The 15,304-nt window shown below is 42.1% G+C and overlaps 1 protein-coding gene across 5 annotated transcripts in view; it reads left to right on the top strand.

The window, feature by feature from the left end:
- The window catches only part of LOC138754425 (pleckstrin homology domain-containing family G member 5-like), a 116,311-nt gene that overhangs the window by 70,257 nt on the left and 30,750 nt on the right, over positions 1–15,304 (top strand). For 4 of the 5 annotated variants that reach the window (XM_069918688.1, XM_069918684.1, XM_069918685.1 and 1 more), the window contains exons 3-9: positions 1,186–1,288; positions 1,845–1,905; positions 2,702–2,793; positions 4,666–4,802; positions 9,095–9,258; positions 12,575–12,760; positions 13,603–13,767. In XM_069918688.1, the coding sequence (XP_069774789.1) occupies positions 1,186–1,288; positions 1,845–1,905; positions 2,702–2,793; positions 4,666–4,802; positions 9,095–9,258; positions 12,575–12,760; positions 13,603–13,767 (908 nt within the window). The remainder of the gene's footprint in view (positions 1–1,185; positions 1,289–1,844; positions 1,906–2,701; positions 2,794–4,665; positions 4,803–9,094; positions 9,259–12,574; positions 12,761–13,602; positions 13,768–15,304) is intronic. The other variant, XM_069918687.1, reaches the window with a different exon arrangement.

Here is a 15,304-nt window from a genome sequence, read left to right on the forward strand (position 1 = left end):
GATGTTGACGCCATTCAGCGTTATCCAAAATGCTAGGAAAAACTCAAGTAAATTCAGATAAACCATCCAGCATCAACGTCCAATGACAGCTTTAGATGCGTCCAGAACATTTACCAACATTGGGCGGCTTGGTTAGCACAACACTATTACCGTGCCAGTGACTTGGGTTCTAATCCAGCACTGTCTATAAGGAGTTTGTATGTTCTTCACATGGGTGATTTGGGTGGCACAGGCTTGTGGCCTGGAAGGGCCTGCTGTACAATTTAAATAAATAAATATACAATAAAAGTTAAAAACTGCAAACATCTTCATTTACACTTGGGGAGTTTGACCGACAGGTCAAATATGAACTCACTTGTCAAGGGCTTGGTTGAATGTAGGGACGGATCAAGTAAGTTTCAATGATTTCCTTCCATAAAAGGACTCGAGTTAAACCTGTTGGCTGTTTTACAGGAGAATTCAATTTTTAATTCCAGAATTTATTAAATTCCACAGATGTTACAGGAGAATTTGAGTTTCTGTCTCGGAATCGTATAAAGCCTCTGGATCGACTGCTCAGTTCTTTCTGCTGTTCCTTCGGGGAATTACTTCCAGATTGCAGGGATTCAAGAAGGCAGCTGACGACCTCTTTCTTGAGGATAATTAGCATTGGCAAGCATTGCTAGTTTTGTCAGCAAAGCACATTTGCAGACAGACTGGAAAACTATAAACTTTGAATGTACCTTTTATAAGAGGAAACAAAATACAATTAGATTTTCCTTTTAAACATTATGGCTTTTTTTCATGTAATTCAGTCATGCAATTCCACACCTCTATTCAATATCTGGATATGACTTCAATTTGGATTTGTATCAAGTCCTTGTAAAATGTCTCCATGAGTTTTCAACTTTGATATTAAATCACAAAGGGTTATTGTGACCAGAACAAAATCTTGGCCAGGGAATTGTTTTTGAGGCATGATTTGAAGGAAAATGGAAGCAGGAAGTTAGAAGGGCTCAGAGAAAGAGTGGCTATTAACATGGGCAGAGGTATTAGATTGGTGGAAGCTGAGGGAGAGCAAGAAGCTGAAGTTGCACAACTCTTGAAATCTTGACGGTCTGACTGCATCATGGATCTGTGGTGAAAGCAAAAGGGAAGGGTCAAAGATGAGATTTGAAAATTCACAGCCTCCTATTGTTTTTGCAGGTTCCGTTTTAGCCAGGAATGTCTCTACGCGGTCATGCCCACCACGGACAAGAACTTCATCCGACAAGGAGGAAGATGATGACAGTGGGATGGATGGAAAGAGGTAACAGTGGTTGGGCACCTGCCTCAGAAGAGAGCAGTGTACTGAAGTGGGTGTTAAACCAATGGATTTAAACCTGTGAAGTATTTCACCTGAAAGCACTTGTCTGATTTTTTTAAATTTTAAGCAAGGTTGCCAAATTGATGGGTCAGGCCCTTTGATGAAGGTTCCAGTTTTATTCAAGCAATGAAGGTGCTTGATCACATCTCCCTAAAAGTGTTTGCAGTCATCATGACTAGGTATATTTTTATCCAAAATATGTAACTGTGAACTATTTATATCAGTTGGTGATGCACATGGTCCCACCAGCCAGCAATCACTGCGTACAGAACATTCTACTCCAGCTGCTTGGGTGATGCAGTGTCCACCCAATAAAATAACAAAGATTCTGAGAGTAATGGGAAATTGATCCCCACCCATATGTCCTTTAATACGGCTCTCTCAAGTGGATTGACTGAACCTGAGAGTGAATGTGAGGAGAAAGTGAGATCAGATGAGTTTAAGTGTAGAATTGTATTTATGGCAAAACGTGTCTGATTGAATCGTCTCGATCTTACAGTGAGAAGAGGAATTCTGCACTTAAACTCAGCAAGAAGAAAGCTCGGCGCCGGCACACAGATGTAAGGCTCACCTTCATGTAACACGGTGTACAATATCTTGGGCTTCCGCTTTCCCTGATTTTCCCCTCCCCCAAATCTCCCAACACCGGCCCTTTCTATTCACCCATTGCATTCTCCAGTTTATGCTCAGGGCACAACCATATGAGTGTAATCGTCGATACCATGTAAAAATTGACACCCCCCCCCAATAATTTTTGGCCCATTAGAGCTCCCAATGTCCCGACCGCAGACTCTCACCTCGGCCCTGACCATCCACCCATTCAAGCTCCCAACCACGGACTCTTCCCTCAGTCCCAGCTGCCTGCCCATCCAAGGTTCCAATGCCCTGAACACGGAGTTGACTTCCCACAGTAAAAAAGAGTAATATGCACATCAACCTCCTAAACGTTACCCTAAAAAAAGTCCACAAAATTTGACTATTACACTCATATTTATGGTATTTTAATAGCTCTCTCTCTCCCAGAACAGGTGCAGTGGGGGCTGGACATTGGACAGGACTAAACTCGTTTCCAATATTAGATTCCAAATTTCCAGCAGTTTTATAGTGAAGAATAACACATTCTTTCATCGGTGTTCAGCTGAACTGCCCTGATAGGATTTATATAAGCCAGAGGGAAGTTGTCTTATGTTACCAATCTAGATTAGTTATAAAGCCTATACCAGATACAACGCAAGTTATGTGACTGTGGAAAATGGACAGAATGACTGGTCTGCCCTGTGCTCATTTCCATTTGGGTCCCTCCGAGCTCCTGTTGTCCAGCATTGCTTCCGGAGATGACTTTCTCTTGTTTTCCAGGATCCCAGTAAGGAATGCTTCACTCTGAAGTTTGATTTAAATGTCAACATTGAGACAGAAATTGTTCCTGCAATGAAAAAAAGGACTCTCGGGTAAGTTGGCAGGATTCTCAAAACCTTCCTCATGTGCCGCTTCCCTTGCCACCTGTCCTGAGAATGCTGACGCTTTGTGGGTCTGACTGGCACTGATCTGGAGTAACCAGCCAACATTTGCTCTCCAATCCAGGGTGGAGATGGAACTGAAGACAACTTACCTATTTTTGATTGTGGTGTCCTCCATGAGAGCCAAGATGTGTGTAGTAGCACTTGGTAATTCAAGTAACTGCCTTTAGCAACTCTTTTCAGAAAATGCACAGGAACACAAGTGCATTTCTGAGGCTGACCAACGTTAGAACAAAATTGGGTGGCGTGGTTAGCTCAATGCTGTTACAGCACCAGCGATTGGGACTGGGGATTGAATCCTGCACTGTCTGTAAGGAGTTTGTACGTGCTCCCTATTCTGAGTAGAAACTGGATGCTCTGGTTTCCTCACCTACTGGGGTTGTAGGTTAATTGGGTGGCATGGGCTTGTTGGCCAATAGCGCCTGTAACTGTGCTTTTAAAAAAAAAGTAATTGTTACAGATTCATCGGGACCTTCCCCAATTACTGCTGATATTTTGAGGATACGAGTTTGCTTTAAACCTCCATAGGATGTGGAATATCATAAAATATACATGCTTTGCGGAGCAGCACTAATCGAACCCCACCACTTCTACACCTGGCACGTCCTCCTAGCTCTCAAGCCCTGCTGATTACAAACGGATTGAGTGGTTCACACTCACAAATCTGACCCAGCCATTCGCACATCGTGACACAATAACAGAACCCATGCTTCAACTGTTTATATTGATGTCTGACTGGAAGAAGTGCTCGACAATTTCTGGTGAAGGCGAATATAAAGAAAATTTTGTGTAATATTACACCAGTTTTATTACATTACAATAAAGGAATCTTGAGTGTGATACACTCGTAGACCCAAGTACTACCAGTTCACAGTGAGACTCTAACCTACTACAGTAAAAATCCCCGTTATCCACAACTCAAGCAACCAGCAAAAAAAATTGCAGAAAATAAATAAGTAAAAAAATATGGAAGTTTAAAATTGGCACTCCTAGCAGTTAGTTTGCCACTCACCCAACACACAATTTCAAGCAACTGCCGGCATATAAGACAATCCTTGAAATTTTAAAATGTCACCTCAAAATTGGGTCACCTTGTATGCCAGGTCAAAAATCCAAACTTTGACAGCAAAGTCTCAACACCACTGCAGTCTTCCCGCCAGATCTCTAATGCAATCTTGTACACATCCTGTTAGTTATCAGCAAAGTCTCAGCGCTCCCCCACAGGGTCCATCTGTCCAGACCGACTGCTGTCAGCTCTACACAGGCTTTAAATAGCCTGTAACAGGAGCTGATGGTGGTTTATTTTAAAGTATCCTTAAAAATTTAAGCCTTTATTAGGTAATTTGGTATTAAAATATTGTGATTTGCTTTTTAACAGCATCCACTTGTCAGCTGCAAATGCCAGATTTGGGGAGATTGTCTTATTTAAAGGGTATCACTCAAAACCTATATTTTAGATGGATATTTCAGATCTGTCCTATATGCCAGAATATATGGTATCCGGCATCTACCAACCCCAAGAGGTATTGGATACTGGGAGTTTTACTCTACTTCTATACCGTGATGCAGTCAGGATTGTGTAATTAAAAAGGAAAAAGAATGCTGACTATTGGGGTGGGTAGAGTGTGTCTCATACGAGATTGCTTTCACACTTCTCCAGCATAGATGTGATGGAATGAGTGGCCTTTTTCTATGCTTTATCCTTTCTGTGTGACTGTGACAATCACAGATACAATGTTCTGCCAGTGAATGAATTGACGCTGCATGATTTTGATTACTGAGATTTGCATTTCTCTTCTGCAGAGAGACATTGGTGCCTGTATTTGAGAGGAAGGGCATTGAGTTGAACCAGGTGGAAATTTTCTTGGACCATTCCTATACTCCTCTACCCCTGTACTTTGAGGCGTATCGTTTTGGGGGACACTACCTGAAAGTTAAAGGTAGGTGGTCTATTGAGGGGCATCAACTAGGTCCCCAGAGTGCCGTGGGGTCCTGGTTTCCACAGCTGCGTTTACCACATTGATAGAGAAAAGTGCTTGGTTCAGAGGCTGGCAGCCAAGGTTATGGGCAGAATTGACAGCAAATTGCTGAGATCACCACTTGTGGTTTCTTGATGTAGCACCAATTGATCCTTGGCTTCTGCTGAGTACCTTGCAGTAGTTTTGGAAGAGGGGCACGAATGGTCTCAATACTTTTAAAAGTGGAGTGAAACTCAAAAGTCTGCATATGCTGTGATTGTAGTCAAAACGATAAATTCTGGAGGGATTAACCAGTCTCGCTGTGTCCATAAGGGGTAAAGATATACTACCAATGTTTTGGCCCTAATGAAGAGCTCAGGCCCGAGATGTCAGTAATATATATTCATCTACTGCGAGACCATCCGAGTTCCTCCAGCATTTCTGTGTTCTGAATCTTAAAAATGGATTGAGAAATGGTTCAGAAGGAGGCAAAATCAAATTAATAATATGAGGCCACCTAATGACAAGCTTATTTAACCATTCAGAAAGATTATGATTGATGTTTCCGCTTATGATCAATATCCACTAATAGGCAAATTTCAAATTAGGGTAGCACGAATTGTGTAGTGTTGGCACAACGCTGTTACAGCTCCACCGACCCGAGTTTGAATCCAGCGATGACTGTAAGGAGTTTGTACGTTCTTGCCATGTCTTCAGGGTGCTCCCACATTCCAATGTAGGTTAATTGTTCACGGGTGAATTTGGGTGGCTAAGGCTTGTGGACCGAAAGAGCCTGTTACCATGCTCTATATTTAAATTAAAACAATCTAAACTAAATTAATTGTCTCATGTACCAAGATGCAGTGATAAAAATTGAACCATGCCAGATTTTGAATGAACAACCATCAGTCGTGATTTTTAACTTTCTCGCTACACTCCCATTTTGGTACTCTCAATCCATACTGGTCGACTTTTTTGTTGCCCAAGTACTGAGAGCATAACCTAGAACATGTATCAGAAGAATATACTAACCAAAAAAAATGGACCAAAAAAGATTGGGTTTCCAGAATGAGGAAGGAGGCAAGGTAAATTTGATGAAACCTGACTGTTTAAATTTTCTATGTATTTTTCATGGGTCCTGTTTCATGTCCAGGTCATGGGCATTTAGATCAGCCATTCTCAACTGTTTTTTGGCTATGGCCCCCTTTGGACTCTGCTCAAAGTTTATGGGCCCCCTTCCCTGTGAAGTGATTAAGTTTTGGTTTCGGGCATCTGCCTCATCCCTTATGAAGGGCTCAAGCCCGAAATGTTGGTTATGCATCTTTACCTTTGCTGAATAAAGTTCTGCAGATTTTCATGTTTTACTCTCAAGTTTTGGTGTCTTCTCTCCTACCAAATACATAAGAAATATAAAAATGTGTTGCGTGAGGTGAAAAGAAAACAAGGCTTTTACCTCACTGCCCATGGCCTGCAGCACATCTTTTGTGTTTGACTCTGAGTGTAGTAACTTTTGAACATGTTGCCACACCAGCAACATAGGTTTAAATCCAACACTGTCTATAAGGAGTTTGCATGTTCTCCTTGTCTCTGCGTGGGTTTCCTTTGGGTGCTCTGGTTTCCTCCCACTGTTCAAATCATACCAGGGTCATAGGTTAATTGAGGTGTCTGGGTGGCACGGACTCGTGGGCTTGAGGCGCCTGTTATCGTACTGTACGTCAAAATTACAGAAGTGCCACTGTCTTGGTACCACTCCTAGAGTGCAGCATTCCCTCAGCAAAGCCCCATCTATGGGGTTGTGTTCCCTTGGAATAGTTCTTATTAGTGAGTCATTCCTCAATGCCATTGCCACAATACAGTGCTCCCTCAGCTCTGCACCGCACATATTACTATGTTCCACAGTAATGCCACTGCCACAATGTTACACTCCCTCAACATCTACTCCTCTCACAATCCAGTGCTCGCTTGGCATCGGCCAACTTCAGTGCACTTTCTACACTGCACTTTCTACAGAGCAGCAAGCTCTCAATATGTCCTTTCCACAGTACCCAATCCATAGCACTGCCTATCCCATGTAAATAAGCAACATATTTTGTAGGTATTCTACAAAATGATACGGGGCACAAGCAGGCATTATGAAATATAGCGAGGGAAAGAGTGAGATGAACAGTGAAACATTTTTAACATGCAGGTCAGTAAACAGTTAGGCAGGCAATAGGTGTGTTGACCTTCATTGTTGGCAGACATGAGTGCAAGATATCTTAATGAAATAAGATAAGGCCCTGGATTATTGTGATTTTGATGAGGACAATGGTTCTGTATTTTTACCTTTGCTACATAAAGGACACTGCTTGACCTGCTGAGTTTCTCCGGCTTTGTGTTTTTATTTCAACCACGGTGTCTGCAGACTTTTGTGTTTTACTTATTGTGTTCTGGTCTTGTCCCTGTATCTACGAAAGTGATAGATGGAGATGAGCAAAGATCTACCAGGATGATATCTTCTGAGGACAGACTGAACCTAAAATGTATCAATTTCGGAAGAATGAGAGTTGATCTCACTGAAGCAGATGATATTCTTCCAGGACTTGTCATGATAAATGCAGGAATAGAAAGGAAGGGAAACCCAGAGGTGTATAATCCAGTGATCATTGGGGTATTAGAGGTGGAGAGGATGAGCAAATTCAAGTTCTTGGGAGTCACTATCTCAGAGGATCTTTCCTGGACGCAACACATTAATAGCATCATGAAGAAAGCACGTCAGCACCTCTACTTCCTCAGGAGTTTGCGGAGGTTTGGTACACCAGAAACCCTGCCAAATTTTGCCACTTGTGGAGGAAAGTGTGCTGATCAGCTGCATCACAGTTTGGGGCATGGGGTCACTGATACTTCTAAGCATAAAGCCCTCCAAAACGCAGTGCACACAGCCCAGGACATCATAGGCAAAACCCTCCCCAACATCAAGAGCATCTTCTTGTGAACGCTGCCGTTGGAGAGTTGCAGCAATCATCAAGGATCCACACCACCCAGCACACGTTCTATTCTCGCTCTTTCCATCTGGAAAGAGGTCAAGGTGCCACAAGACTCGCACTACCAGGTTCAGAAACAGCTGCTACTCCTCTACCATCAGATTCCTCAACAACAAAGTCAATCAGGGACTCTTTTTAGCACTCTTACTTGCGCACTTTATTGATTTGTTTTTTAATTCTCTCTGTATTGCACAATCAGTTTGTTTACATCTGCTACCTGTTTACATTTCTTTATTTGTTTGCATGTATACACTGTGCAGTTTTTGTTTGCACTACCAATCAAGTGGTAATTCTGCCTCACCTGCAGAAACGAGGATCTCAGAGATGTATGTGAAGTCATGTAGGCACTCTGACAATAAATCTGAATCTGAAGTATGAATGCTGTTTCCCCTGGTGAAGATGTTCAGAATTAGGGGTCGCATGTCTCCAAGTAAGGAGATGGTCGTTCAGACACTAAGAATATTCAGGGCTGCATTGATGGATTTTTGGATAATAAGGAAACCAAGGGACATGGAGGAGAAAATAATATTTAATTGAACGACGGGACAGGTATGAAAGGGCAGGTGATCAACTCCTGCGCCTAATTTTATGTTTTCATACTTGCTGGAATAAGAGGTGATTTCATTCATACAGAAAATTCTGAGTGGGATTCATGAGGTAAATAACGAGAGACTGTTTCCTCTTGGAGGAGAGTCCAGAACCTGAAGGCCGACACTCAGCATTAAAGTTTCCCAATCAGGACTGAAATGAGGCGAAGTTTCATAATGCAAGACATCATAAATCTCTGGAATCCTCCCCCCTCCTTTTAAGGGCTGACACACACAGATTTTTGTACAATATTCGGATCAAGAGATATGTGAATTAGATGATTAATACAGAATGTAGATGTGAAAAGGGTCTGAAACTCCCATCACTGCTTGGGTGAGCATTACCAACATGCTGGGGTCAAAGAGGAAACTTAGGGAGTGACCACAGTGTATTGCTTCAAGCAGCAGGATTGATATGAGACAGCAAAGAACTGGATTATGCTATGCCCTAGTTACTAATTCAATCAGTCACTGAACCAAAGGCAATTCTGAAACAGATGCTGCTGGACGCTCGGCCAGAGTCTGCCTCTGTGAAGATCAATAATGTATGGCTTGAGGGTTTGTTCGTATCAGCTCTACTTTGATCTGTTTCCATGGTTGGTGTGGGATGAGGGCACACTGGCCCTAATGCCAGCTCGAATCATTCTCTGCTCTCATTGTACAGCAAAAGCCGGAAAGGAGCTGAAGGTGGAACAGGCTGTCAAAGAATTCAAATCACTGAGCTTACCCATCATACGGACTTCCGTGGTCAGCCCTTCGTTTATCTGCAGCCCTGTGATGGACAGGACGGATCAGCCCCTGCAGGGACGGGAAAACACGGATGTGGGGGTGAGATACTGTGTTTTTATTTCTTAAACTGTTACCAATGATAAAAATGACAGGCTTAACTGAAATGTAAATATATCACTGGGACCAATAACCAATTATACTGATAGCAGAAAAGGTTATAATTTCTGTCTGACTGGATGGCTTGATTCAGGGTTCCTGTCACCCTGGGTGGCTGTTAGAATCTGGCCAGTCTTAAGTAGAAACAAAAAGTATTGAAAACTTGTATTTATATCTATACAAACAGCATGGTAACGACCCTTTCAGCCTGTGCCGCCCAATTGACCTACAACCCCCTGTACATTTTAAACAGTGGGAGGAATCCAGAGCACCCGGAGGAAACCCACGCAGACGCAGGGTGAACATACAGGCGGTGCGGGATTCGTACCCCGGTCCCTGGTACTGTAACACTGTTGTGCTAATGGTCCTGCCCTTTAGGCAAGCAGTATCTGTGGAAGGAGAACAGGCTGAACAGAACAGAGCTGAAGACCTTTGATGCTGTCTGCTCTGCTTAGTGCTTCCAGCATTTTCTATTTTTATCCAGTCAAGTGGTGAATGCAGTGACCAGTAGCATCCTGCATGGATCTCTGGAAAGCAGCAGGGGCAGATGAAACTATGAAGAGTAGTTCACTGCATGTGAACAAAGGTTTGTATGTGTTGAGAATCAAACACTGCTTAACCACCATCCCCTAGCTACATCTGTTAGTATGAGCAACTCTTATTCGACTCGGTGAGCTGCGTCCTCAGACTAAACTCCAAACTGTTTTGGAGTTGAGATTTAATTAACACTCATCTTGTAATGCACTTTGTGTTAGGGGAGGGTGTGTCTGCATGTTGTGCACCGATGACTGGAGATTTTGATTCACATCACCTCACCAATTCCATTATTTCTTTCGGAGAACCCTACCAATTTCTTCCTTCAGTTTCAGTGTCATTATCACAGTGTCCTTGTCATCAAGGCGCTGACCTTGACCTAACTAATGGATCGAGGGAGTTAGGACATCGGCTCAAAAGTAGGGCCTCCAAGATGGTAATCTCTGGATTACTGCCAGTGAGAATAGGAAGAGGAGGATGGAGCAGTTGGTGCACAAGGGAGGGCTTAAATTTATTTACAATTGGGATCTCCTCTGGGGCAGAGGGCACCTGTACGAGAGAAACCGATTACTGCCCAAACTGGAGAGGAACCGATGTTTTGGCGGGAAAAAATTGATAGATTCACCCATAATTGAACTTGTCCGTCAGGGAGTGGGGATCCAAGGTGGAGAGAAGGGTGCCTTGAAGGTTTATTTTACTCCACCACCCCTCTGCCTACTGATGACTATTCATTCCTGTGTGGCACTGATGAGGTATTCTGAAGTCGAATGATTTTAAAGCACACAAAGCTATCCCCCAAGCTTTATATTCACACATTGATCACTTGGGTATTGAAAGGAAAAAAAAAGAGGATTTAACAAGTTGCGGTAATTTTTGATCTTCAGTTTCTATCAAAGAATTTATAAATCAATATTATCAGTTGGGCTGTTAGTTAATTCAAAAATCGAGGATTATCTACACAAAGTTAAGTTTATGCTATGTCACTCCATCCTCTTTTTAATCATTCATCATCTGTGGCTGATCTTCCCTCACCCTGTGCAGGTGGGATCGTTAGAATGAGGGTGCAGTGAGGTGTCTGCAGTCTGATGTTGATGTGTGAAATGAGGTTTCTGTTTGCTCGGTCGTCTAAGCCGGGTATTTCTGATGAATAGATTACATTTGTCTGGATGTCAGGATGAATTTTCTCCACAGGCTCATTACCTCCTTGCTGATGAGAGCATTTTGTAAATAACTAAATTAGTGCTGTCAACAAACAATTCTTCTATTCCAACCCGACTGATGGAGGTTTTCTGGCCTCTGGCCTGTGAAGGTGTTGAACTTTACAGATTATCAGTGTGGCCCAATTGGGATGCTCTTGGTTTGCCCCAATTATGTTTTAGTCCAGCCCTTGTGAGCAGGAATTGAGGTGAGGATTGTTATGGGTTGTGGGAAGGTTTGGGATCTGGGCCAGGGGCCATCTCAGTCTCTTGGAACAGAGAGGTAAATGTTTATGTTCTTGAGACAGAATTAAGTGTTGACATCAAGATTATACAAAATATTGAATGGAATTCCAAAACTGCATTGGGAAAGGGCAGGCTGCAAAGACCAGGGAGTTAGTGTCAGTGACATGGTCAGAAAACAGGAAATGGGGGTAGTAATTTGAGTTTGGAGCTGTCTGCTCAACCTAAACTTATATGAGGCTTGGTTGTGGGTCGAGACACTTGAGAGAGGCTTGTCTGCCTGATGAAAACTGGGACACTTTTTTAATCCTGGATCTTAGTAGTTAAATTAACAGAATTTAATTTGCTTTCATTGCCTCTGGTTGTAATGAGTCTGAGATGCTATTGCATCACATAATCTGTGTGGGCCATGCCCTTAAACTGATAACTGTATGATGAGAACAAATTTTCACTGAGGTCCAGTTTCCCCATCTTTTCTGTAAGTGGTGTTTGTCATTGGGCTTCAGGACTCCTCCAACTCCCTGGAGCAGTGGTGGGAAACCTTTTAATTTTTAATTTAGACATACAGCACTGTAACAGACCATTTTGGCTCATGAGTATATACTGGGGTGGGGGGGGGGGGGGGGGGCGGATGTGTAGGTTAATTGGGCGACACGGATTCATGGGCCAAAATGGGCTGTTACTTTGCTGTATGTCAAAATTAAAAATTAAAAGGTTGGTCACCCCTGCCCTAAAGGATGTTGAAATTCATTGAAGTATACAAACCTTTTCCTGCAAGTGCTCATTTTAACTGGGGATTCAAGTCTCCTCTTCTGACTGCCAATGTGCTGTCATTTGTACATGCATTGTAGTTTCATGGCTCTGAGAGTTGGATTTGAACTTTTGCGTAAAAGGTTTATCAGTGCAATATTTTTTTCAATAAACCGAGTCAGTATTGCCAACATGATGGTTATGCTTTAGATTGGAACCTGGGGTTCCAATTCTCAGACATCAGGGAGCCCTGTCCAACCTAGACCTGAGTTTTGTGGCACTGCAGGCCAAATCTTGGAGTAGATCAAAATCTTTCCCTGATTCTCAGAAAGCTTGACATTTGAGTGTTCATGGGCTGGAGTCGCTGTAATAGGGATGACTTCTTCAGATTGACCAGTGTGCTTCCTTCAACTGGGTGCTGCATCTGACCAATCTCTCTCTGGCACCCTTTCCCTTTCTCTCCTCTCCCCTTTTGTTTAGTTTTAGTTTGTCATGTGTGGACCCTCGTTCATTTAGCCCGTTGTACATTTTTGCAGGCAATGGGGAGACGAAGGAAGAACATGATGGAATTTCTTGGAGATTCCACCATCCCAAGTTCCGATTCCCTTGCCCCACTCAGCTCGTCTTTGCCCAGCAGTGGCACAGAGAGCTGGAAGAACCGAGCGGCCAGTCGTTTCAGCGGGCTGTTCAGCTCTGGTACCAGTACAGGATCCTTTGGACGGGTAAGTTCTGAACACATTGTTGCTACTCCTTGGTATAGAATTGTCTCTGTATGTGGCGTCAGTAAAGAAGAGTGAGGATCTGCTGAGAATGAGTCATTCGGGAGACAAATGAAGAAAGAGCAGTTGTTTGGAAATAGCCAATTTGAGGACATTAGGTCTTGCTTAGAATTCAGGAATGTTACCAAATGCCAGAAAGCAAGACTGGGAGAGGAGATATTAAGGTGGATGAGCTATGTGCTGAAACAGCTAGTCCCACCCCCAGGGAGTCAGAGCTGTTTGAAATTCACATTTGTGTTTTAGAATCGATATCTGGAATCTCATCTCGGGCACAATGTCCATTGCAGGGGAACTGTGGACAGCAGAATAATCCTAGGCAGCAAGCTCTCCAAAAGGGTGTGACTCAGATCAGTTTATCCACTTAAAGTCCTCCTGTAGCCAACCTGGACCCGGGGCTGTAGCTGACTTGTTTTACGAGGTTTAGCTGCCCTCAGTGGAGATGCAAAGCAAACACAGCAAACTTCTGATAAATGGGTATAAATTAACAAGCAGCTGGCTTGGAAGATTGTGAACTGCATTTTAAACAAGAGGGAGATTCTAGTGCTTGTTCATTCCCAATCACTCATGAATCAGCTAGAATTTCTTTTCCTTGTCACTGTCAAGTTATCCCCAAATGCTGTTAATGATGCCTGATTCAGAAACATTCTGATTCAGCTTTGAAGAGCCATGGTGAATGACTAAGGACAGACATTAATTCTAAATGCATCCGTTACTTCAGACACGAAGAGAGGAGCAAAGGAGCCCTGGCAGGTATAAAAGTTCATCCTGTCTGTGTCTTTCTGCAGGAAATGGATAAAATGGACCAACTACAGAGTAAGCTTCATACATACAGTTTGTTTGGATTGCCAAAGGTGCCGGCTCAGCTACGATTCGACCAGGACTCCTGGGAGGAAGAGGAAACCAGCCTTTACCTTGAGGGATCCTGGCAGGAGATCATCGAGGCTCCTGAGGTAAACCCACTGACTGGATCTGACTACACCATAGCTATGCATCCTGGGAAGCTTTCTGTTCAAACTCTAAATCAAGTGCAGACTCCTTGGCCCCCACTCTGAATGTTCCTGCCAATAGCTAACCTTTCTGCATATCAGAGGAAAATTCAACCGGGCTGATGCTTTTTTTTTGACTTCCACTTCATACACACATAGAAAAATTAGCTTTCTGTTAGAGATCATGAGATGCAGTTTGCAAAAAGAAATCAGTCTAAAACAGGGATGTTAGGGATAGATACTGTCTCCCAACTTTCAAGCAGAGCCTGTGGTAAACGTGCAAGAAATAAGTACATAAATCCTGCCAAATGTTTACTATTCTACCAATGTAATAACCTTTTAAGGTAAGATGAGTGATTATGCATTTGAATATGCATTTATTCTGTACTGCAATGGTTGATGACGCCACTACTGAAAATAATCAGAATAAAGTTCTTCATCTCACTGCAGTTATTTCTAATGCCCGTTTATTTTAGACTTTTTTTTAAAAAAACTTTATTTAAGATTTTATAACATGAATAAAATAGAAGATTACATTTAAAAAGAATAAAAGTAAGATAATAAAATTACAGTACCACATCGGTAAACTAAATAAACTAACGCCCCCCCAATAATTATTATACAACATTAATAACCTAACTTAAAATTAGTCTAACCCCTTCCAAAATAAAGAGTGAAGAGTTAATAAAGTAAACAATATTATATATAAGAAAAAAAAACCCACTTACAAAAAAAAGATAAAACATAACAAGTAAAGATACTAACAAAAAAAATTATCAATACTAAAATATCAAACTTAAAAACATATTTAAAGCAAACTTAAATGCATATATTTAGCAAACGGAGTCCACTTCAACCTATAAAAAGACGTCCTATCCTGAATTGAAAAAGATTTCCTTTCCATGGTCAAACAGGATTTCATCTCCAAATGCCACCTATCTAAAGTTAAAATATTTCTGTCTTTCCAAGTAAGAGCTATACATTTCTTGGCCACAGCTAAAGCTAAATAGATAAAGGAAATTTGATAATCCTTTAAACCTAAATCAATTAGTGATTGCATATTCCCTAATAAAAATATATCAGGATCTAATACAAGACAGATATTATATAAACTATTAAGTTTAGATTGAATACCTTTCCAAAACTGTTGCAATCGATCACAAAGCCAGATAGTGTACAAAAAAGTATTAGCCGTCTGGTCACAACGAAAACAGCAATCCGACTTACTAAGGCCAAACTTTTTTAATTTTTATTTTAGACTTTGAATTGAAAGTTTACTTTGTGCTATTACCAGCATTTTCATTTCCATTTAGCACCGGACGATCCCATTTATAAAATTAATTCTACTTGACCTCGTGTATTGATATAGATTATATATAGTCATTGGCCGGTAAAGGCTCAGGCTGGCCCGCCCCCTGGTGACACTCTCCCCTGTGACCCAGGCCATAAAGGTCGAGCCACCTCTCCCTTCCCTGCACTTCCCATAGCTTGGATCCGGGCC

The sequence above is a fragment of the Narcine bancroftii genome, chromosome 2 (assembly GCF_036971445.1).
Source record: "Narcine bancroftii isolate sNarBan1 chromosome 2, sNarBan1.hap1, whole genome shotgun sequence".
Classification (NCBI taxonomy): Eukaryota; Metazoa; Chordata; class Chondrichthyes; order Torpediniformes; family Narcinidae; genus Narcine; species Narcine bancroftii.